Raw genomic sequence first — 24236 nt, 5'->3', positions numbered from 1 at the left:
GGTTTTAATCTTCGTGTATTTATTTTCTGTTGCTGTTATAACAAATTACCACAAACTTCATAGCTTAAAACAACACAAATTTAGAAGTCAAAAGTCCTAAAATCAAGGCATCAGCAGAACTCTGTTCTTTCTGAAGGCTCCAGAGGGGAATTCATTTCCAGCTTCTGAAGGCTGCCTGCATTCCTTGGCTCATGGTCCTTTCCTCAGTCTTCAAGGTCAGCAGTGTGGCATCAAGCCTCTCTTTCCTTCCCCTCCGCCCTTCCTCTCTCTCTCTTTCTCTGTTCTCATCATCACATTCCCTTTTCTAACTCTGACATTGCTATTTACCTCTTGTAAGGACTCTCCTCGACACTGGGCCTACCCAGATCACCCAGGATAATCTTCCTCTTTCAAGATTTTAAACTTAGGCTGAGTGTGGCGACTCACACCTGTAATCCCAGCACTTTGGGAGGCCAAGGTGGGTGGATCACCTGAGGTCAGGAGTTCAAGACCAGCCTGGCCAACATAGTGAAACCCCATCTCTACTAAAAATATAAAAATGAGCCAGGCGTGGTGGCATGCACCTGCAGTTCCAACTACTCGGGGGACTGAGGCAGGAGAATCTCTTGAACCTGGGAGGTGGAAGTTGCAGTGAGCTAAGATTGGGCCACTGCACTTCAGCCTGGGCGACAGGGTGAGACTCCATCTAAAAAATAAAAATAAAAAAATAAAAAATAAAGATTCTTAACTTAATCATACCTGCAAAATCCCCTTTTTCCATGTCAGATAATATTCCATTTTTACCATTTTACTTTACAGCTAATTTCGACGCAAGGTAATATTTGCAGGTACTGGGGATTAGAAGGTGGACATCTTCAGGGAGCAGTTACTCTACCTTTCATACCGGGCAATGCCATCTTATTAGCAAGGCGTGCCTCAGTCTCAACAGCTATTAAAAAGAACAGAGTGATGATCCCTACTCATAAGGTTGCTCTGAGGATTCAGTGAGTTCATACTTGTGAATGGTGCTTGGAACATCATATATGTTCAGTAGTGGTAGCTATTACTATTATTATTATTTTTGATGGAGTCTGGCTGGAACGCAGCAGCATGATCTCGACTCACTGCAACCTCTGCCTCCTGGGTTCAAGCAATTCTCCTGCCTCAGCCTCCCGAGTAACTGGGATCATAGTCACCTGCCACCACACCTGGCTAATTTTTGTATTTTAGTAGAGACGTGGTTTTACCATGTTAGCCAGCCTGGTCGCGAACTCCAGACTTCAGGTGATCTGCCTGCATCAGCCTCCCAAAGTGCTGGGATTACAGGTGTGAGCCACCATGCCTAGCCAGTGGTAGCTATTATTATAACTACATAGTTATCTAGTTACCTTCTTTGCTCTACATTAGACTGCTAGTTCTTGAAGAACAGAACAGAATTTTTTACATCTGTGTGTTCCCAGGGTGGAGCACAGGGTCTGGGACATATTAGGTGCTCAACAAGTGTTTGTCAACCTGAATTACTCCACTTAAAAGACTAACATTTAGCCTGTAAAAATTATAGAGAATGTGAAATATTATGAAAAACATCATCATACATTATACTGTCATACAGAGTGACAAAAGCCAAATAAAATATGCACAGGCAATCACAGCTGTTTTAAATATGCAGGGCTAAAAATTATGCATAAAAATAGACTGGGAGGAAATACGACCAAACATTAATACGTTAACAGTTGGTGGTCTTGGAGTTGGGAAATCATGGGTAATTTTTTCTTCCGTTATTTTTTTTTTTTAAACTTCACATTTTCTCTATTAAGCATATTCCTTTTCAAGATGCAAAAATAATTTACATCTCATTTACACACAGATCTCTTGTTCAGTAAACATTAGAGGTGACATTATACATCAAGTTAACTCAACCTCTGAGTTACTGCCTGGGTTGCAGTTCTGAGTCCAGCATTTACCAGCTAAACGAACTGAAGAAGTTGCTGTTGTGGATGTTGTTGTTGTTGTTGCTGTTGTTGTTTTTGCATCACCTGAGAGCTGAAGAGAGGGAACATTCACTCACAGGGCTGCAGCAGGGTCCGGTAGGATAAGGGCACATAAGGTGCCCAGCATGTGGCAAGGCACACAATAGGCATGGAATAAATGTTAGCTATTCTTCTCATGGTTACTATTACTCAGAGAACAATGCTGTCAAACACACATAGGAAGAATTATAAGGAGGCATTTGTTCAGAGACAAGAAGCAGAGAAAATTGGAAATAACCCCAGCTCACTGCATGTCAGGATCTATAAGATATTTCACTTTAGCTCCTTTCAGGGAAAGATGTACCAAGTTCAATAGTACAAGGGAGTTTTTTTTTGTTTTTGTTTTTGTTTTTTTAACATTCTGAGTTTTAGCAAGGGAACTGGCCCTCATCCCCCGAAATCTCGTGCAGATTCCCCAGATGTAAGACAGATCAAAACAACTACTCCAGTAAAACCTGACATGGGGTCAGGCCATGTGTTCTGAGCTCCATGTCACCCTCACAGATCTGAGACTTCTCAGAATAATGCGGCAAGCACTGTTCCAACACTAACCTAACTGGTTAATGAGTTGTAACTTTCCCAGTTTCTTCTGGAAGCAGGGGCACTGTGTCATCCACACCCTATTGTGGTTTGAAGAGGCAACAGGAGGCAAAGGGCACATTGGGAACAGCTGTACCAGGCTCCCGAACTACTTGGCACAGCACTTGTGCATGTCTCAAGCCTGTTCCTTAGGAGCCGTGCCCTTATTTGAGCTGGAGCAACACGTAGGGATTGTCCTCAAAAGCTGGTCCTCCTCAGTCTTGACTACCCCTTTGTTTACACATTCATCAGCAGGTGGTGGCTGAACGTTCCTCTTTGATTTCTGTGGCTCAGGAGCAGCGGGCTAAGACATGAGCTGAATAAACATCATATCATTTGGCACTGGCAGGATTCCTGGTAACCTGGGTCAGGCAAGGTTTAAGAAGGATTAGGTTTAGATTAGAAAAAGAGTTGAGTTCTTTTTTTTCCCCCTGTGGTCTCTTAAGTGCCTACGGGTTTTGTAAGAGGAGAGTGGGCTGACAGCCTAGGCTCAGTTGCTCCAGAAATAAAAGTGGTGAGCTTGGTGTTCTTTTCCAGAAGACCCAAGCATGTGCTAATTCTGAGTTTGGTTTCTGCTGTAAGGGTCGAGGGCTCTTGGGAATTTGGTGAAAGCTCTAGATGTTTCCTCTAGAGAATTGCACACACACACACACACACACACACACACACACGCGCGCGCACGCACAGACAATTTTATTTATTTATGGTGCTTCCTGAAACACTCAGCCTGGGGGAATTTTAACAGCCCACACAGCTCACTAATAGCAGGCTGTACTCTTCCCCAAGGTGAGCCTGGGGGGTGCCCCACCTGGCCATCCTCCCCATGGTCGCTCCTCAGTGACCACCGGCCACGCGAATGAACTCTGCTGTCACACGGCCAGCTTTTCTTGGCAGTCTGGCCTTGGAGAGGCTTGCTGGGGGCTCTGGCAGTTGCTCTTGTTTATTACAAAGTCTTGCTCCACTCCCTGGCGACAGCTTGCAAACCAAAACTATTTCATTTCCCAGTTACAAACAGGTTAGAGGAGAGAGGGTGAAAAAGAAAAAGAAAAAAAAAAAAAAAAAAGGCAGACACCTTTTGAAGGCACGACTTCTCCTTGGCTTCCCTTGAGGATTGGTTTTGTCCTCCAGTGTCCCGCAGCTCTGGATTTGCTTCTAGGGTAACCGTGGTTGTTCTGCCCTTGAGTGAACAAAATTGCTGGTTGAATTGTTCCTTCTTGTTCTTCTCCATCTTGGTGGAGGTTTTTCCCCCACCACTTAGGAAAAAGGATGAGGCTAATACTCCCTCTTCCCCCAATTAAATGGATATTTCCCTCCTAACTGACTGACTTGGCAAAAACTACAATGTGGATGAAAGGGGGATGGGTGCAGGTAGCAAGGAAGGATAGAAGTATTTTCCAGTTCTATAAACAGCTGTCTGCCTCTCATCTTTACCACACAAAAATCACAGCTCAGAACCCTTGCAAAGGAGTGATGAGGCACTGAAGTGCCCAGTCCACCATCTACTTGTTATATAACAGTGAGCAAGTTATTTCACCTCTCTGAGCCCATTTTCTCCCACGATTAAAACATTATCTGCTGCATAAGGTGGTAGAGAGAATTCAGTGAGAATGTGGGCCTAGTTGTTAGCAGTTCTTTGACTCCAAGTGAACATTCAGGAACTATTTATTATTAATATTATACATCTTTTTTTTTCTTTTTTTTTTTTAAACAGAGTCTCGCTTTTTCGCCCAGGCTGGAATGTCTGCCTCCTGGGTTCAAGCGATTCCCCTGCCTCAGCCTCCTGAAGAGCTGGGACTACAGGCACACGCCACTGTGCCCAGCTAACTTTTTGTATTTTTAGTAGAGACGGGGTTTCACCATGCTGGCCAGGCTGGTCTCAAACTCCTGACCTCATGATCTGCCCTCCTTGGCCTCCCAAAGTGCTGGGATGACAGGCGTGAGCCACCGTGCCCGGCCTGTAAATAGATTTTTATGCTCCAGTGGAGCACTATTTTTCCTGTAGAAACACCATCTAGCACTGCTATGGTCTGAATGTTTGTGTCCCCCAATATTCGTAGGTTGAAACTAATCACCCACATGATAGTAACTGAAGGTGGGCCCTTTGGGGGGTGATTAAATCATGAGGGCAGATCCTTCATGAATGGGGTTAGTGTCCTTATAACGGAGGCTCCCGAGAGCTGCCTTGCCCCTTCCGTCCTATGGGGACACAGCAAGAAGCGCCATCCAGAAGCCAGGAAGCAGGGCCCTCACCAGACACTGAATCTGCCAGCTCCTTGAGTTGGGCCTTTCCAGCCTCTATAACTGTGAGAAATAAGTTTCTGTTGTTGATAAGCTACCCAGTGTGTGTATTTTGTTACAACAGCCCGAACAGACTAAGACAGGTGTCTTAAACACAAACATAGGCTCTCTCCAATTTGTACTAGGAAGTTCTACTTGCCACACCTAGGATGAGTAACTAATTAGGTGACATCATTTTAGGACCTGGTTGAAGGTTCTAATCCTAAATAATACTCTTAGCACAGAAGTAAGGGCACCTGATATGTCCAACCTACTATACCACATAGTAAAGATATTTTAAAACATTCAGGCCGGGGAGTGGCTCATGCCTATAATCCCAGCACTCTGGGAGGCCGAGGCGGGTGGATCACCTGAGGTCAGGAGTTTGAGACCAGCCTGACCAACATGGTGGAACACCATCTCTACTAAAAATACAAAATTAGCCAGCGTGGTAGCGCATGCCTGTAATCCCAACTACTTGGGAGGCTGAGGCAGGAGAATCACTTGAACCTGGGAGGCAGAGGTTGCAGTGAGCCAAGATCATGCCATTGCACTCCAGTCTGGGCATCAAGAGTGAAAACTCTGTCTCAAAAATAAATAAATAAATAAAAATTAAAAACAACGTTCAGACTCTGCTCTTCATGTAACACCACCGTCAAGTCAGCAGAGAAGACAGTACAGGTTTTTATAAGAGTAAATATTTGTTGGAGCACTTTGCATGTGCTAATAGATATCCTAAGCAACTTATCTAGTTTAATCTTTTCAGTTATCTTCTGGATAGGTACTGTTGTTATCATCATTATTTTATAAATGAAAACAGAGTCTTAGAGAGGTTAAGTGAATGTTTCAGAGTCACAGAGCTTGCACGAATGAGAACTGCTACTAAACTGAGAGCCTACTGCATTCTGTGGCTTTAGTCTCTTCTAATTCTTATGAGCCTGTGTTGCTTCTCTTTAAACTCCCTAAAATAACAATGTTCAGTTGAGAAGTTCGTCCTTGCTCACTTTAATAGTACTGAACATCTCCCCCTAGCAGAATTCTCAGATGGCTTAACACTGTCCAGAGCAAACTCAGCTTCAGATTTATGTAAAACAACTTTCACATTGTTTGTGAAACTGATGGAGAATTTATTTTTTAACCACCATGCAGAAGAAAACTATGTAAGTGCACACATCCTTCAGTGTTCACAAATAAAATGGGAAGAAGTAATAGTGTTCATTTACATCATCCACAATGTTTGCTATAAAACATAAGAAACAGTTCTTAAAGCCATATACAGACTCACGCAGTGGTGCTTCTGCAAAAACTTACGCTATGAACTCTAGTCTATTCTCTCATTTCTTTTTTGAGACAGAGTCTCACTCAGTCACCCAGTCTGGAGTACAGTAGTACGATCTCAGCTCACAGCAACCTCTGCCTCCCGGGTTCAAGGGATTCTTGCGCCTCAGCCTCCCAAGTAGCTGGGATTACAGGCATGCACCACCACACCTGGCTTTTTAATTAATTATTTATTTTATTCATTTATTTTTGTATTTTAGTAGAGATGAGGTTTCACCATGTTGGCCAGGCTGGTCTTGAACTCCTGGCGTCAAGTGATCCATCCACTCAGCCTTCCATAGTGCTGGGATTACAGGCGTGAGCCACTGCGCCCACCTTATCCTCTCATTTCTATTGGCCCTGAGCAAGTTTGAGATCTGAACTAAACTTCTTTATGTAATGTTTGTTTTGTTTTGTTTTTTCCTCTGATTGTAAAAGTCCATTATAGAAAATTTAGAAAATGCAGGTGTGTATAAAGAAGCCACTCAAATGAACCAAATTTCTTAGTGTTTGGTCTGCACTCAGATTCATAGCTCATTTGGCTCTTAATAAAATTCAGAGTTGTTTTTGTGACGGACTACAAGGATAACCTTTTGATTCTAGTGTAATTTAAGATATTTTACCAGTGGGGCATGGTGGCCTACGCCTGTAGTCCCAGCACTTTGGGAGGCCATGTAGTCCCAGCACTTTGGGAGGCCAAGGCAGGCAGATCACTTGAGGTCAGGAGTTCGAGACCAGCCTAACCAACATGGGGAAACCCCATTTCTACTAAAAATACAAAATTAGCTGGGTGTGGCGGTGCATGCCTGTAATCCCAGCTACTCAGGAGGCTGAGACAGGAAAATCACTTGAACCTGGGAGGCGGAGGTTGCAGTGAGCCAAGATGGCACCACTGCACTCCAGCCTGGGCAACAAGAAAGAAACTCCATCTAAAAAAAAAAAAAAAAAAAAAAGATATTAGGAAGTCAAGTTAGAAAAGAATTTTTTTATCTGCTCCTAATTGTTATGGGTGAGTATCTAGAGAAATGTTGAATGGAGAAAAAGTAAGCCTATGACATTCTTCAGTGCTTTCTATTGTATAGCGAACTGGATTCTTGCCTTCTCTGAGCTTTCAAAATGATCTGGAATCTTGACCTTTCAAAGCTATGGTTTAAAAAGACAACTAGAAATGTGATTTTCTGCTCTTCATTGTTTTCCCATATTTCTTCCTATTTATAAAGGATTAAAATGTTATACCTAAAAAAAGAAAATTGCAAAAATCAGCTTATATCTATATCATTTTTGGATATTTGTAGTATTTAATATTTGTATCTTATCTGAATATGATTCAAAGAACAAATTACTTCCACATATATTTCTTTCTTCCTATAATGGCTATCAGACACTTTAAATCTATTTAAAAGTTATTTTCATGTATTGGCTGCATATGAACATGTAAAGGAAAAAGATCATACCATTTAATTTTCCATGTTCTTTTTTTTTTTTTTTTTTTTTTTTGAGACGGAGTCTTGCTCTGTCGCCCAGGCTGGAGTGCAGTGGCCGGATCTCAGCTCACTGCAAGCTCCGCCTCCCGGGTTTACGCCATTCTCCTGCCTCAGCCTCCCGAGTAGCTGGGACTGCAGGCGCCCGCCACCTCGCCCGGCTAGTTTTTTGTATTTTTAGTAGAGACGGGGTTTCACCATGTTAGCCAGGATGGTCTCGATCTCCTGACCTTGTGATCCGCCCGTCTCGGCCTCCCAAACTGCTGGGATTACAGGCTTGAGCCACCGCGCCCGGCCTAATTTTCCATGTTCTTAAATCAACCATATTGAATTGGCATTGTGTGTTCAGAATGTCCCCAATCATATGTGAAAACAAAAAATAGGTAGACATTAACAATTTTCTTCTTTCTCTTTCACTTGGTTTCAAAGTCAAGTTAGAGGGGAGTTGATTTCATTTTACACAGCACTACTTCCCGTGTTATCTGTGAGCCAACATCTCATAAAGCAATTAGTATTCTCAAATTTACAATCCACAATTTGAGGGGCATTAATTGCTCAGGTAATTATTTATTTATGTAATATTTATTTACTTGCTTATCACCTCATCCGAGAACCTCAGTGTGATTCATAAACATTAACTTTTTGTAATTACGTTTTATTGCAAGAAAATAAGATACATAGTTATTAGTATATTTTAAATCATTATTAGCTTTGCAGTTGACCAAGAAAGCTGGCATTTAGATTGGTGGTTATAACTTAAATCTAACTTAAATCGGTCTTCTTTTTGGTGCCAGTGATGTGCTATCATATACTGAAAGAATTCTGAATGATATTTCAGCTTTGCAAAGCGATAGCAGAAGAACCTGATGCAAGTTTATTCTCGTCTTCTTTAAGATTTCCAGTATTTTATCTCTAACATGGTAGGAATGTCTTGAATTAAGCATGTAGAATTTTATTTTTAGGGTCCTCCAAATAGCTCATTCTCTCACGTCCTAGCATGACCTTCAATAACCAAACAAGCAAAAAGTCTGTTACAAATATAGTGTTTACCAATATAAAAAAAAATAAACATTCTTATGATACCTAGTCTGTCTAGGCTTGTGACCTTTTCCACTGAACTCTGAACACATCTGGCTTTTTTCTGCCAAACCTCAGATCTCTGACCTGTGTTGTTTGTGGTCATCACCTTTGTTGTTGTTGCTGTTTTTAAGTTAATTCTACTAGGGTTGTGGAGCTCCAGGCTGTGAACTATGATTTGTAATCTCTTGTGTTTATGACATTCTACTTCTTTCCAACATGATTTGTGGCTGACTTTATTTTTAACATTTGGACACAATGCTTTCATATTTCAAAGCTGACCTTTGATCTTTGTGTGTTCTATTTTGTAAATCGTAGGTGATGGATCTGGGGAGCCACAGGTGAGAGGGGCTAAAAAAAGGTCCCAGAAATGTGGTGGTTGCTTGTTGGCTGCCATGATTCAACAGCAGGGTCATGAAAGCTGATGCAGGGAGTTGCTCAGACCAGGGAAGAGTTTGGACGGTAAATATGAGTCACTGCCTGATCCAGCAAACTCCCGCGGTGCCTCTGAGTCTAGGATCAGGGTCATCTTTGACTTGAGAGTGAATAACAATGTCTGCTTTCCCAAAGGAATAAAGATGGAAAGTTCTGACATCCACTTTTAATCATATATTTTTCTAGCAATATGCTAATTTAACACATCAGCACCTGTATGTCTCTCAACATGTCAATAATTTTAGTCATGTTAACATGCTGATGACTGTGCCATTTTAGTCCTTTGAGTTTGCAGATTTATAAAACAGATGTGTTCCTGTGAGGACATACTTAGATGGCTTTCTCATAGTTTCCAACTTGCCTACATTTAAATTAATATTAAAATAAGTAATTATATTATAAAATTATAGTTTCCCAAAAGATTTTTGAGTCCAGATTCCTATTGTCCTAAAAGGTGGCAATTATTTGTCTTCGGTAGACTATTAACTTCATAATTTTCATTAAGATTAATTCTATTAATTCCTTGGTGGTCCATCCCTATATTGAGTAACCCATTTTCTGGGGTACCTTCCTAAAAAGCAATGGAGCTTCTTACTGAAGCAATGTAAGACTGGTATTATTATTCTTCAACAATCCTCAATGGAAACAGAAAAGTGACCATTTTCCTTCCTTTGCTCCTTCCTTCATTTCCTCCTTCATTCCTTTCTTCCTAATTATTTTATTTTTATTTATTCACTAGAGACAGGGTCTTGCTCTGTTGCCCAGGTTGAAGTGCAGTGGCACTATCATGGTTCACCATAGCCTTGACCTCCTGGGCTCAGGTAGCTGAGATCACAGGTGTGCACCACCACATCTGGCTGTTTTTGTTTGTTTGTTTGTTTGTTTTGTAGAGACAGAGTCTATCTATGTCGCCCAGGCTGATCTCGAACTCCTAAACTCAAGCAATCCTCCTACCTCAACCCAAAGCGCTGGGCTTACAGGCCTGAGCCATGTGTTCAACCCCTCTTTCTCCCTAATTTACATTCTAGTTAAGGGGAGGTACATGAATCCTGAACACAAGCTATGTGGCTAACAAATCAATATTCAACTAACAAGGCTTAGAACTTTATCTTTACGTGGTTGGAGATTCACCCAAACTCTATAAAATGAAGTGCCACGGAAGAATATCTCATGGAAAAAGCCCAGGCTTTGGATTTTTTTTTTTTTTTTTTTTTTTTTTTTTTTTTTTTTTTTGATGGAGTCTCACCCTGTCCCTTAGGCTGGAGTGCAGTGGCACAATCTCGGCTCACTGCAGCCTCCCTCTCCTGGGTTCAAGCGATTCTCCTGCCTCAGCTTCCCAAGTAGCTGGGATTACAGGCATGCGCCGTGACACCTGGCTAATTTTTGTATTTTTAGTAGAGATGGGGTTTCCCCATGTTGACCAGGCTGGTCTCAGGTGATCCATTTGCCTTGGCCTCCCAAAGTGCAGGAATTACACCATGCCCAGCTTGGATTTAAATGCATTTTTATTCCAGTATGGCTCTTCCATTTTACCTGCTGTGATCTTGGACAAGTTAACCTGATTCAACATGTGTAGAAGAAAGAAAACAATAGTTAACTAATGGAATGCTGATGAAGATTAAATTAGATAAGAAATGCAAGTAATGTGCCTAAAATAGTGACTTTCACCTGGTATATGCTCTCTACATAAACCTAAAAATAATTTTAGGTTTGGTTAAAAATTATTAGGTTTAACCAAACCTAAAATTATTTTTAGGTTTATGTAGAGAGCATATACCAGGTTAAAGTTAATTTCTCAAATATTTGAACAATTTCTATTAATTGTAATTCCTGCACCTTGGGAGGCCAAGGCAGATGGATCACTTGAGACCAGCCTGGCCAACATGGGGAAACTCCATCTCTACTGAAAATACAAAAATTAGCCAGGCGTCATGGCACATGCCTGTAATCCCAACTACTTGGTTTAACCAAACCTAAAATTATTTTTACATTCTAGTTAAGGGGAGGTACATGAATCTAAAACATAAACCTAAAATTATTTTTAGGATGATGAATTATTTTTAGGATGATGAAGAGACATCAAGAAATTTTGCCTTTGCTGAGGTTGGCAACAGCTGATAATGAGATTCCAAAGGGGAATATGGTAAGCAGGGCGAATTAGGAGATTGAACTGCAAAAGATCCAGAGAGACAAGATGAAGTTACATGAAGATAGCATCTAAACAATGATGAAAGATGAAATTCAGGCAAGGTGTTCTGATGTATTGGCAACATGCAAGATGCTGCTGGACAAACTCCTGGGAATCACTAAACCTTAGAGGTAATCATGGAGTGAAAAATCCATTCAGGAGATTGCCTAAGAAGATAAATGCAAAAGAGGCACTAAAAATATGTGATTAGGCCCTGCTCTGCCGCCTGCCACCGCTGCCCGAGCCCAAGTGGTTCACTGCACCGTGAAGACAGATTCCAGACGCCAGGAACTCACGCCTCCAATCCCAGACACTATGTCCAGCAAAGGCTCCGTGGTTCTGGCCTACAGTGGCGGCCTGGACACCTCGTGCATCCTCGTGTGGCTGAAGGAACAAGGCTACGATGTCATTGCCTATCTGGCCAACATTGGCCAGAAGGAAGACTTCGAGGAAGCCAGGAAGAAGGCACTGAAGCTTGGGGCCAAAAAGGTGTTCATTGAGGATGTCAGCAGGGAGTTTGTGCAGGAGTTCATCTGCCCGGCCATCCAGTCCAGCGCACTGTACGAGGACGGCTACCTCCTGGGCACCTCTCTAGCCAGGCCTTGCATCGCCTGCAAACAAGTGGAAATCGCCCAGCGGGAGGGGGCCAAGTATGTGTCCCATGGCGCCACGGGAAAGGGGAATGATCAGGACCGGTTTGAGCTCACCTGCTACTCGCTGGCCCCCCCAGATAAAGGTCATTGCTCCCTGGAGGATGCCCGAATTCTACAACCGGTTCAAGGGCTGCAATGACCTGATGGAATACGCAAAGCAACACGGGATTCCCATCCCGGTCACCCCCAAGAGCCCATGGAGTATGGACGAGAACCTCATGCATATCAGCTACGAGGCTGGAATCCTGGAGAACCCCAAGAACCAAGCGCCTCCAGGTCTCTACACGAAGACCCAGGACCCGGCCAAAGCCCCCAACACCCCTGACATTCTCGAGATCGAGTTCAAAAAAGGGGTCCCCGTGAAGGTGACCAACGTCAAGGATGGCACCACTCACCAGACCTCCTTGGAGCTCTTCATGTACCTGAACGAAGTCGCGGGCAAGCATGGTGTGGGCCGTATTGACATCGTGGAGAACCGCTTCATTGGAATGAAGTCCCGAGGTATCTACGAGACCCCAGCAGGCACCATCCTTTACCACGCTCATTTAGACATCAAGGCCTTCACCATGGACCGAGAAGTGCGCAAAATCAAACAAGGCCTGGGCTTGAAATTTGCTGAGCTGGTGTATACCGGTTTCTGGCACAGCCCTGAGTGTGAATTTGTCCGCCACTGCATTGCCAAGTCCCAGGAGCGAGTGGAAGGGAAAGTGCAGGTGTCCGTCCTCAAGGGCCAGGTGTACATCCTCAGCCGGGAGTCCCCACTGTCTCTCTACAACGAGGAACTGGTGAGCATGAACGTGCAGGGTGATTATGAGCCGATTGATGCCACCGGGTTCATCAACATCAATTCCCTCAGGCTGAAGGAATATCATCGTCTCCAGAGCAAGGTCACTGCCAAATAGACCCCTATACAATGAGGAGCTGGGGCCTCCTCAATTTGCAGATCCCCCAAGTACAGGCACTAATTGTTGTGATAATTTGTAATTGTGACTTGTTCTCCCTGGCTGGCAGCATAGTGGGGCTGCCAGGCCCCAGCTTTGTTCCCTGGTCCCCCTGAAGCCTGCAGACTTTGTGTTGTCACCGAAGGGAAGGGTGGGGGGCAGCTGCGGTGGGGAGCTATAAAATGACAATTAAAAGATTAAAAAATATATATATATGTGATTAATGCTCTCAAAGGCAATGGGCAGGGGGGATCAGGATAATAATGAGACTTTACCATTTCACAAAAGATCTTTACATGTGTCATCTCCATATTGCAGAGCAGCCCTGAAAGACAGGAACCTACCACATCATCATTTTATAGATGTGGAACTGAAGCTCAGGCACAATTAAGTGACTTGCTCAAAGCCACACAGCCAGTAAAGGACAAGGCCAGGACTTGAATGTGGATCTTCCAATTCTAAATCCATTATAATCTGCTCTAAAGGACTGTCAAATGTGATGTTTCACTGAGGAATGAGGACTTTGAATAGCACCATTTTATGGTAGAAGGCAAACTATCTTTCTGCCTTGAATACAATAGTTTCACATTAACTGAGGCCAACTGTGGTCCGAAAACAGATGAGTACAGTACAATAAGATATTCTGAAAGAAAGAGAGAGACATTTGTATAATTTTTTTTTTTTTTTTCTTTTTGAGACATGGTCTTGCTCTGTTGCCCGCGGTGGAGTGCAGTGGCACAAACATGGTTCACTGCAGTCTCAACCCCCTGGGTTTAAGCAATCCTTCTGCCTCAGCCCCTGAGTAACTAGGACCACAGGCATGCGCCACCATGACTGGCTAAGTGTTTTATTTTTTGTAGAGATGGACTTTTGCCAAATTGCCCAGGCTCCTGGGCTCAAGGGATCCTCCCGCCTCTGCCTCCCAAAGTGTTGGGATTCACAGCCATAAGCCACCGTGCCAGCCTTACATAGCTTTTATTACAGTATGTTGTTGCAATGTTTAAATTTTACTATGAGTTATTGTTGTTAATCTCTTACTGTGCCTAATTTATATATTAAACTTTATAATTGTTATGTATGTATAGGAAAAACATAGTATGTACAGGGTTTGGTAAAATCTGATTTCAGGCATCTAATGGTGGGCTTGGAAGGTATCCCCCCAGATAAGAAAGGACTACTGTAATGTTCACCTGAATAATTTAGGGGAATGTTTAGAAGCCTTAATTATAGACATTGACTCTCAGGCTATCCCCAGTCTCTAAATGTTTCCTGTGTCGATATACTCAATTTCTGAGGGAGACACATTAAATATATGTTCCAGAAAACACTTCAGGCAAATATACCCATATTAATACAAAATAGGACTTAACCCCAAACCCACATGGGTTTTCTACCCTGGTGACCTCAACTGGGCTATTTCTTGGCTTCTGGCCGAATAAGGCTTACTATAAAGGCAAACCAAAGACCATGGGCTTGAGTATTGCACTCGAAATCACAGGCACGTTTGCTGCTAATCTTGCAGGAAATTACAAAATAAAATTAACTGAGGTACAGCTTATACACTAAACTACATATGCAGTAAAGCACAGAAACCTTAACTGTACAGCTTGATGAATTTTAACATATGTATACCCCGTGTAACCCCTACCGTCAAGATATAGAACATTTCTGGTACCTGCAGGGCATTTTAGAATATCTACAAAAATTAACTTTCCCACTCTAAACTGTCAGTGGGTATGAGGATGGTCTTTGCCTACGGTCTTACCAGGACAAGCAAATAAAAGCACTAATGTTTAAATTTCAGGAAGTCCTTAGCTCCTCAGAGGCAGACCCTGTGCTTACAAAGAGGGTGGGTCAGGCGTGAGCTGGCCAGCACTGTTTCCGCCTGTCTCTGCAGCATTTCCTCTTTCTGTAGTACTTTAGCTGGTTTTCCTCGGAGGAAACACTCCTTTCCACGTGTTTGAGTCACACTAATCCCATCTTCCTGGTGCCAGGGTTGGATGATGGGAACGAGGCCTAAGCCAATGAGCGTGCTGCATTCCCAGCCCACACTGATAGGCCTAGGGGTAGGCCCAATGTAAAGCAAGAAGAGGTTCGCTAAGACAGCGAGCCAGAATCAGGAAGGGTGGAGCCAACACTCTGAGACAGAAATCAGATCTGCTGACACGCCCGGCCGAGCTCCCTTATGTACCCACGCCTGAAACAAGATCCACCCTTGGACTTTAAGTTACAAGACTCCGTAGATTCTCTTGTGTCAAGCACAAGCAGCTTGAACTTTGTTTTCTGTCACTTGCAGTCAAAATGACCTAGTAAGTTTCTGCGAGGGCTAAGTTGTCCCCTCTAAGAGAATGACAGGAATTTTTTCTTCTCTTAAAAGAGAGTGGGCATAGAAAGGAGGGGAAAAGGAAGAGAGGGAGGCTGGAGCCCGAATTGTGGCAGAAAAGGAACGAAAGATTCGTTTTTTAAGAACAAGGACAAGGATGATGAATATTGTATTCATGTTATTTACATTTTATGCAAACTACTTTCACCTTTCCCAAACTCCAGCAAAGCTGACTACATATAAAAATGCCTGTGTGAGTGTGTGTGTGTATGTGTGTGTGTGTGTATGTGAAAGAGAGAGAGAGAGAGAGAGAGAAGAGAGGAGAGAGGATGGGGGAGAAGAAGAGGGATGAGCAGGAGAGGAAGGCAGGCTGGCTGGCCGGCCAGGATCAACATTGTATTGAGGTGATAGAGAATAAGGAACACAAGAGGCAATGAAAAGATTATCTCTAAACTCAACAAATTCAGCAAAATAGGAGCTTGGAGCCAGAACTGAACATGGAAATGTAAGCCCTCTGGCAATGCATAGAATTGTTGAAGAATGAGTTGGACTTCCACAAGTCTTGGTATGGGGGGTTGAGCCTATCTCCTCTAGATCTTAAGAGGCAGGGTGACCCCAATTAACTAGGGCTGACATTATCCCTAAGTCTATTTATTTGGCAATAACATTACTTGCTAGCAAGAGTTTTCTCAGCCACTTCTAACTTTGGGTTGGTTAAACAGGAACCAAAAAGGCAAACAAATAAAAATCTACACAGGAAGTGAAAAACAGATAATAGTAAAATATTTTTCAAAAATGTCTTCAAATAAGGAACCTCAAAATTAACAAACTCTTTTACTTTACTGATTTGCAAGAAATCTGCTTCCCAAAGCCCAAACATACCCAAAGGAAAACAAAATGCATGTATTTTGCTTTGCTTAATGTGGATTTTGTGCATTTTGCCCATGCAAAATGCTAGGCCTCCGTGAACGTAACTCACTCACAGTTCTCTGAAGTTACCAGTTAACCCAAAATTAGACATTTACCACTTAATGGGAAAAACATGTGCTTTCTCTACTCCCATCACCGCACCCTACCTTGGAACTTTTTCCATTCAGTTAACATGTATTAAATTCTAACGGCACTAGATGTTACATAGGGTACAGACAACAAAGTAGGCAAGATCTATGCCCTCAGAAATTACATAAGAAAAAAACACGTATAGATGATCAACACATTCTCCACTGGCTAATTCCAATGTCAAGAAAGCTAAGTATAGGTATGTATAACCCAAGGAAAAGGAGAAGCCAGATATTTAGGTTGGGTTCCCAGGGAAATAAACTCTAGCATGGAGATTAGTATGCAAATAGTATATTAGAGAGTGTTCCCAGGATCAAAACCTGTGGGAGGGAAGAAGCCAGGACTGGGTAGGAAAAGAAGTAGTGCCTGAGACTGTCTAAATCCAGGCCTGAAGTCAATCTTCAGGGAGCCCTGAAGCTGGCTCAACCTTTCAGAGTTGTTCTGAGTCAGGAAGAGACTTCTAGAGCTTTCAACTCCACATGGACCAATCATGGGACGCTGACTGCCCCAGGAAGGGGTATGACTTTGCTGGGGGAGCTCTGAAGACTGTCCGCTGGCATTCTTCCCAAAAACATCTGGAGGAATAAATCCTTCAGTCTTGAAAAAGAGATCGGGGGGCACAGTGCACAGCATCTACACCACCGGAAATTATTTAAGGTTTTGGAATTCAATTAATCTGGTGATACCCTAACATATGAACTTCCCATTTCTTTTTGGAGGGTAGGAGTGGCTCTCCTGGGTAGGTTCTCCTTGAGCAGCAATCTGCTTCATACTTAATCACCTTATTAACTTGTCTGATAAAGTTTTCCCAGGGAAGGAAGCATTTTAGCCCAACGATAACCATCAGCATGTTGTTTGGGCTGATAATGAAAACACTAACATTAGAATGAAGTGGTTTGGAGTTGGAGTCACACGGAATGGTTGTGTTTTCACCGGAGTAGAAGTGCTTTGAATATTATTGACTCACTTAGACCTTTGGGTATATAGGGGCACCAGAGAGTTGATAATGCCTGTCAGAGGAAGGCAGCTGAAATGCTGCTCAATCCCAACTATTTGCAACTTGAACGTCTACTATCAGTGAAGACAGAAAGTGAACTTGCTTGTGAAGATGCCCTGACTTCAGCGCTGTTAGTTCCATCTAATAGAGCTGTTACCAGATCCAACTCTGCAATGTGCCTTCGAGTATATTATTAATGTTCAGGAATGCAGGACAGTCAAGTTCGGTCTTTCTTTCAACAAAAAGTAAATGATAAAATTATATTCCAAGAACCTGAGGATCCTGTCCTCATGAAGAGTGTTCCCCAAGAATCCCAAAGGAATTTTTTTCTGTGCTGATTGTTATTCATAGCATGGAAGAAAAAAAAAAATCCAAATTCTTGTTTTTCTTCTTCTCCTAGAACTACCTGCAGCCACTCAAGAAACATGGAAATCACTGTGATATCCACTTATTTTGCAAATATGGGTGGATAGTGCTGCATTTAAGATGATGGGAATGGGCTTTCTGCATTATTACTCAATTAATTAATTTAATGACCCCAACCACATTATAAAGGACAGCACCTTGGCCAGGTGCGGTGGCTTACGCCTGTAATCCCCAGACTTTGGGAGGCTGAGGTGGGCAGATCATTTGAGGTCAGGAGTTCGAGACCAGCCTAGCCAACATGGCGAAACCCCATCTCTACTAAAAAAAAAAAAGACGAAAATTAGCTGGTTGTGGAGAGCGCCTATAATCCCAGCTACTCAGGAGGCTGAGGCAGAAGAATCGCTTGAACCAGGGAGGCGGAAGCAGAGATTGCAGTGAGCCGAGATCGTACCACTGAACTCCAGCCTGGGCAACAAGAGTGAGACTCCGTCTCTAAATAAATAAGTAAATAGTAAATAAGTAAATAAATAAGTAAATAAATAGAGGACAGCACCTCACAAATGCTTTCTTTGTGTAGGAGAAGCAAGGGAAAATAATATAGGACAGCTGTGAACAGGCCCTGTGCTAATTTGATTTATAATCACCTAAAAAATAAGAAACATCAGATGCTCTTAATTGGAAATTTTCTCTTCATTAGAGAAATATGCCTTGTCATATTTTTATTTAAGAACCACTGTGGAGTTTGTAGGGAGTTTGGGGACGGCTCTGTGCAAAGTTAATCATAGCCTGCTCAATTGATTATAGCATGCATTCTGTTTGCTTGTCACGTGAATAGAGCGAGGCTTCAACTGCATGACATGAATAGGCTGGACGTGCCAGAGAATTACGTGTTGTGTTATTTGTTAAACTTTAGAACCACAACCAATGCTTAATGCTGAAAACCTCTAATCAGTATTGGACTGTTCAGACTTAAAGCTGTGTTTACAATAGTAACAGATAGTAGGACGGATGTATCTTCCATTTGCAAATTAAATAGAAACATACATTGTAATTGAAAGCCCCTTAAAAATTCCCCAGATGGAGTTAAAAAGTAATCACTTGATGAGTTTATTGGGAAAAAAATGGAAAAATATTTATTAAAAATATTCAATTACTAGAACGCTCTCTGTCCCTAAAGACTAGTGGGGGATAGCAACACAAAGTAACTCATTCAGAGGCATTATAGGCTGGGCTCGTGGCTCATGCCTGTAATCCCAGCACTTTGGGAAGCTGAGGCAAGTGGATCACTTGAGGTCAGGAGTTCGAGACCAGTCTGACCAACATGATGAAACCCCATCTCTACTAAAAATACGAAAATTAGCTGAGCATGGTGGCGGACACCTGTAATCCCAGCTACTTGGGAGGCTCAGACAGGAGAATCGCTTGAACCAGGAGGTGAAGTTTGCAGCGAGCCAAGATCATACCACTGCACTCCAGCCTGGGCGATAGAGTGAGACTCAGTCTCAAAAAAAAAAAAAAAAAAAAAAAAAAAAAAAAAGTATTGTATTCTTCATACTAACTGATAAATAACATCTAAGAAAAACAAGGTATTATTGCTACGGCACTAATAAATAATTATAATAAGCCAAGGTAGAGAGAGAAAACACTTTCCTTCTTCCTGCAGTGTTATATCAAAATCTAGGGAGATTGTTCACGAATAGTTGCATTTTATTATAGGAAAGCATATTCAAGTGTTTACTTAAGTAAAGTCCTGAAAATTTTTAGGACATCTTGCTTTGTTTTGCCCTGTTTATAACCTTACTAGCCTCTTTTCTTGGTTGAGGTGGGGACAGGGGCTCTGTTGCATTTTCTTCAGTAGATAATTAGTTTTAGCATGATTGAAATAATAGAGAAGCTCTGAAGACAGTTCTTGAAAATCAGCAGCCTGAAGAAATTACATTTGGCTTACAAGATTAGTATTACTTCTGCCCATGTTTACTATTGCTGTATTCCATCTTCTGAGCCATTGGTGTCTCTGTAGTTCACCATATACAGGCCAAGAACACATGCCTGAAACAAATACATTCCACTCTCCTGAGGCAGTGGCGTGGAGCTGATTATTCTGATTACTTAGGGTGTGACAAGGAGACACATTCTCATTAGCATCATATTAGTCTGTTCTTGCATTGCTATAAAGGAATACATGAGATTGGGTAATTTATAATGATAAGAAGTTTAATTGGCTCATGGTTCTGTAGGCTGTACAGGAAGCATGGTGCTGGCATCTGTTCCTGGGGAGGACCTCAACAAGCTTACACTCACGGTGGAAAGGTGAAAGGGAAGCCAGCATGTTGCGTGGAAGAAGGGGGTAAAGGAGAAAGAGCAAGAGACAGAGAGAAGAAGTGCCATACTCTTTTCAACAACCAGCTCTTGTGTGAACTCAGAGCAGGAACTCACTCATCACCAATAGGAGAGCATTAAGCTATTTATGAGGGATCCACCCCCATGATCCAAATATCTCCTACCAGGTCCCACCTCCCAACCTTGGGGGTTACATTTCAACATGAGATTTGGAGGGGACGAATACCAACCCATATCAAATACTGTTCAGATATACAGGCAAGAATGCCTTTTCTGCCCAGCTTGTCTATGGTTTAATTCTTCAGTTGATTCTTTACTTCCCCTGAAGCTTCATCTCACTTGATAAATGGAACAGAAAGCAAATTAGGAAGTCTAAAATGCTTTAATGAATTTAGGTCTTTGAAGGCCTAAGAATTTTTTTCTTCTCATTAGAAGACTGAATTCATTCATTCGCTTGTTCATTTGTTCCATCGGTCAACCAGCAAGTATACCTAGAAAGAGCATATATTCCGAGACCGTCAGGAATGTGACAGTGCTAAGGACATAGTCTCTGACTTTGAGGAGTGTAAAGGAATCCCGACGTCCCCTCATCGCTTGCCCCATGTCCTTTTTCTCCCTTGTTTGCCCAGTACACACATACTCAGGAATGGGCCTATTTATCTATTTCCTTCCTCAAGCTCCACTCTGCATCATTTTAGTAAGATCATCTTGTGGCATTAAGCAGCAATTGTTTAGGAGTAGTAAAAAGTGTTTTAAGAAAGCAAATATTCTTTTGCTAATACATATTGCTGGATTTTATGTTACCTCACAGTCAACTGTAGTCAATTTATAAACGAAGAACCAATTTTCTTTGCATTATCAGAGCAATATGAGATGTGCCAGTCCTGTTATCATGTACTGATTAGTATGTGGGTAAATTGCACCTCTGTTGACAGTGTGGGAGATAATAAATAGGCAGAATTTGGGAATATGATTTCGGGAGTCACAAAGACCTGGATTTGAAACCAGGCTTTATCACTTAGAAGCTGTGTGGCCTTGGACAAGTTATTTACCTTCTCTGAATCTTGATTTCCTGCTCTACAAAAGAGTGATACTCCCTGGCTCAAATACATATGGTAAGAGTTACAAATGGGGTTAGCCCAAGTTGCCCTCACCATGCCTTCATGCCCGGGCCTCACCAGCCTCAGAACATGAAACAGATCTTCTTAAGGATAGTATATTGGTTTGCTGGGGCTGCCATCACAAAAGATCACAATCTGGGTGACTGAAACCACAAAAGTTAACTTTCTCACAGTTCTGGAGGCTGGAAATCCAAGATCGGGGGTTGGCAGTTTTGTTTTCTTCTGAGGCTTCTCTCCTTGACTTGCAGCAGGCTGTGTTCTCGCTGTGTTTTTTCTATGTGTGCACACATCCCTGGTGTCTTGATCTTTTCTTATAAGGACACCAGTCATATTAGACCACGGCTCCACCATAATGGCCTCATTTTACCTTAATCATCTTTGTTGACGCTTTAGCTTCAAATTTCGAAGTATTGGGAGTTGGAACTTCAACGTATGTCCCGGACATATCATCCTGAACACACCCGATCTCGTCTGATCCCAGAAGCTAAGTAGGGTCAGGCCTGCTTAGTACTTGGATGGGAACTTCAACATATGAATTGAGGGGGTGGACACAATTCAGCGCATGACAGATAGTAAGACAGTCACCCAGATTTCACCATCTTGCATTCATCTGCATAACTCAGGGCTCAGTACCAATCGCAGGAAGTATCTTTCAGGTGCTCAAGACTTGCCAGGTTTTCCACTCTTGCTCTGCCAGGAAACCACCTTAGCATCGGTCTCCACCACCAGCCCTGCCTGAGACCCCAGTGGGCACCTGAGTGTCTGTACCCAGGGTGCTCTGCCTAGTGCCTAGGATGCCCCCTTTGCAGCCTGCACTGTAGCATAGCCAGGCCTCTGCAGTGGGGAGAACACTCACTCTGCAACCTGTCCCATCCAGTCACTGGGCCTCCAGCCAGGCTGCCTATACATCTGTGCCTCCAAGGCCCTCGTGAAAACAGCTGCTTCATCATCTGTCCACAGCCCCTTTCCCTACAGGTTTTGGACAGTGTAGAACCAAATGGCATGCTCTGTTCCTTCCCCTTATCTCTCAGCATCAGGGACTAGGGCGTGTTATCCCTCCTCACTCCAGGTTCAGCCAAAAGCCTCATTGATTCTGACTTCTGGCCATGACCTTCTTTTAGGTCATTCACATGCTCAGACATGTGGGATTAGGGTGGGATTCTTTTACATATAAACCCTTGTACTCTCTTGACATAGTTGTTCAATGGGCACCTTGAAGGGAACAATGACATTAGCTCCTGATACTATTTTTTAAAATTTCTTGGCATCCTGCGCTGGTTGAAGAAGTAGCCTTTGAAGTCAGATTGCCTGGGTTTAAATCCTGTTCTGTGACCTTGGACTGCACACTTACCTACCTGATTTTTATTTTTTCAGACCGAGTCTTACTCTGTCACCCAGGCTTGAGTGCAATGGTGCAACCTTGGCTCACCGCAACCTCTGCCTCCCGGGTTCAAGCAATTCCCCTGCCTCAGCCTCTCGAGTAGCTGGGATTACAGGCATGCGCCATCACATCCGGCTAATTCTGTATTTTTAGTAGAGATAGGGTTTTGCCATGTTGGTCAGGTTGGTCTCGAACTCCTGACCTCAGGTGATTTGCCTGCCTTGGCCTCTCAAAGTGCTGGGATTATAGGCGTGATTGGTTTTTCTATCCATAAAATAGATATAATAATACTTCTTACCTTGTAGGAATGAGTTAAATCAATAATACAGTAGTCTCCCCACCCATTACCTGTGATTTCACTTTTCAAGGCTTCAGTTACTTCTGGTCCATTAGGTCTGAAAATATTGAATAGAAAATTCTAGAAATAAACAATTCATAGGTTTTAAATTGCTTGTGATTCTGAGTACTGTGATGAAATCTCATGCCCCAAGATGAGAATCATCCCTTTGTCCAACAAATCTACTCTTTGTATGCTCCACATCAGTGATCACTTAGTAGCCCTCTCAGTTATCAGATCGACCAATCTTTTGAGGTATCACCGTGCTTGTGTTCAAGTCACCTTGTTTTACTTACTAATGGACCTAAAGAATAAGGGCAGTGATGCTGGCAATTTGGATACACCAAACTGATAAAGTCCAGTGAAAAGGTGAAAGTTCTCAATAAAGTAAGAAAAAAATTGCAGGCTGAAGTTGCTAAGTTCTACTGTAACAATAAATCTTCTGTCATTAAAATTGTGAAGGGAAAAGAAATTCATGCTAGTTTTGCTGCTGCACCTCAAACTGTAATCAGGTTTTGTACTGTCCATGATTTCAGGCATCCATTGGGGGTCTTGGAACGTATGCCCTGCAGGTAAGGAGCGACTACTTTCGCATAAAGGGTTTATCACCTTGCCTGGGATGTTATGATTATTGTCATTGTCATCAAACATTCCCCAAGTGGTAACTCTTCCACGTATTTCTTTTAGGTATGATGTCATTTAGTTCTCAAACAATTCCATGAGGGAGAAACCATTCTGATCTCTGTTTTACAGAAGAACAAACAGTTGAGTCAGTAGCCCAAGACTGCATGGTTATCAAGTGGCACTGTCAGCATTAAGACCAGTTCCATCTGATCTTAACAGGCTGTGCTCTTAACCACTGTACTCAGTAAGTGATATTTATCAGTCACGATCAATTAGTCAACAGATTTTATATAGATGGTAAATACACTTTAGTAGGTGGAGTGAGAAATATGTATGTGAAGTACTGGTTTTTGTTTTTTTTTTTTTTTCCCAAGGATCTTACAGCTTTATTGGGAATATGCATATACATGTGAAAACAGAACTGAAATTACAAGGCACTGAGTGCAAATAAATAGTGGAAATGAAATACCCTATGAGTTCCAAAGAGGGAGTGAGAGAGCCCATGGTGAACCAGCATAGTCAAGAAAGGCATCGTGAAGAAGGTGGGCATGAGCCTAGAACACAGGAGCTTCATGTTTAATGATTGAATACAGTAGGTAGTCATTGAAGGATAAGTAGAATCAGGAAAAACTGAGAGGAGGAGGGAGGAAAGGCATTTTGGAAGATTGAGGTGAGCAAATAAACTGCTAAACTGGAGGAAATATCAATATTGTTTATATTACTAATTTAGA

General features: G+C 42.5%; 1 protein-coding gene and 1 long non-coding RNA gene across 2 annotated transcripts; one reads left to right on the top strand and one right to left on the bottom strand.

The window, feature by feature from the left end:
* Nucleotides 1-3266: 3266 nt before the first annotated feature.
* Nucleotides 3267-14860, bottom strand: LOC106993789 (uncharacterized). The gene is made up of 2 exons (XR_001440140.3): nucleotides 14668-14860; nucleotides 3267-3760 (listed from the first exon to the last, which is right to left on the bottom strand). It is a non-coding gene; the product is annotated as an uncharacterized LOC106993789 (long non-coding RNA).
* On the top strand, nucleotides 11592-13156 carry LOC702037 (argininosuccinate synthase). Its single transcript, XM_015117901.3, is given in 2 exon segments — nucleotides 11592-12086; nucleotides 12088-13156. Coding segments are annotated over 2 exon segments (1239 nt in total). The 5' UTR covers nucleotides 11592-11678; the 3' UTR covers nucleotides 12919-13156.
* Nucleotides 14861-24236: the final 9376 nt, after the last annotated feature.

This window comes from Macaca mulatta, chromosome 15 (genome assembly GCF_049350105.2).
Source record: "Macaca mulatta isolate MMU2019108-1 chromosome 15, T2T-MMU8v2.0, whole genome shotgun sequence".
Classification (NCBI taxonomy): Eukaryota; Metazoa; Chordata; class Mammalia; order Primates; family Cercopithecidae; genus Macaca; species Macaca mulatta.
Note: the sequence above shows the minus strand (reverse complement) of the source record. Positions and strands in the feature narration are given on the sequence as shown.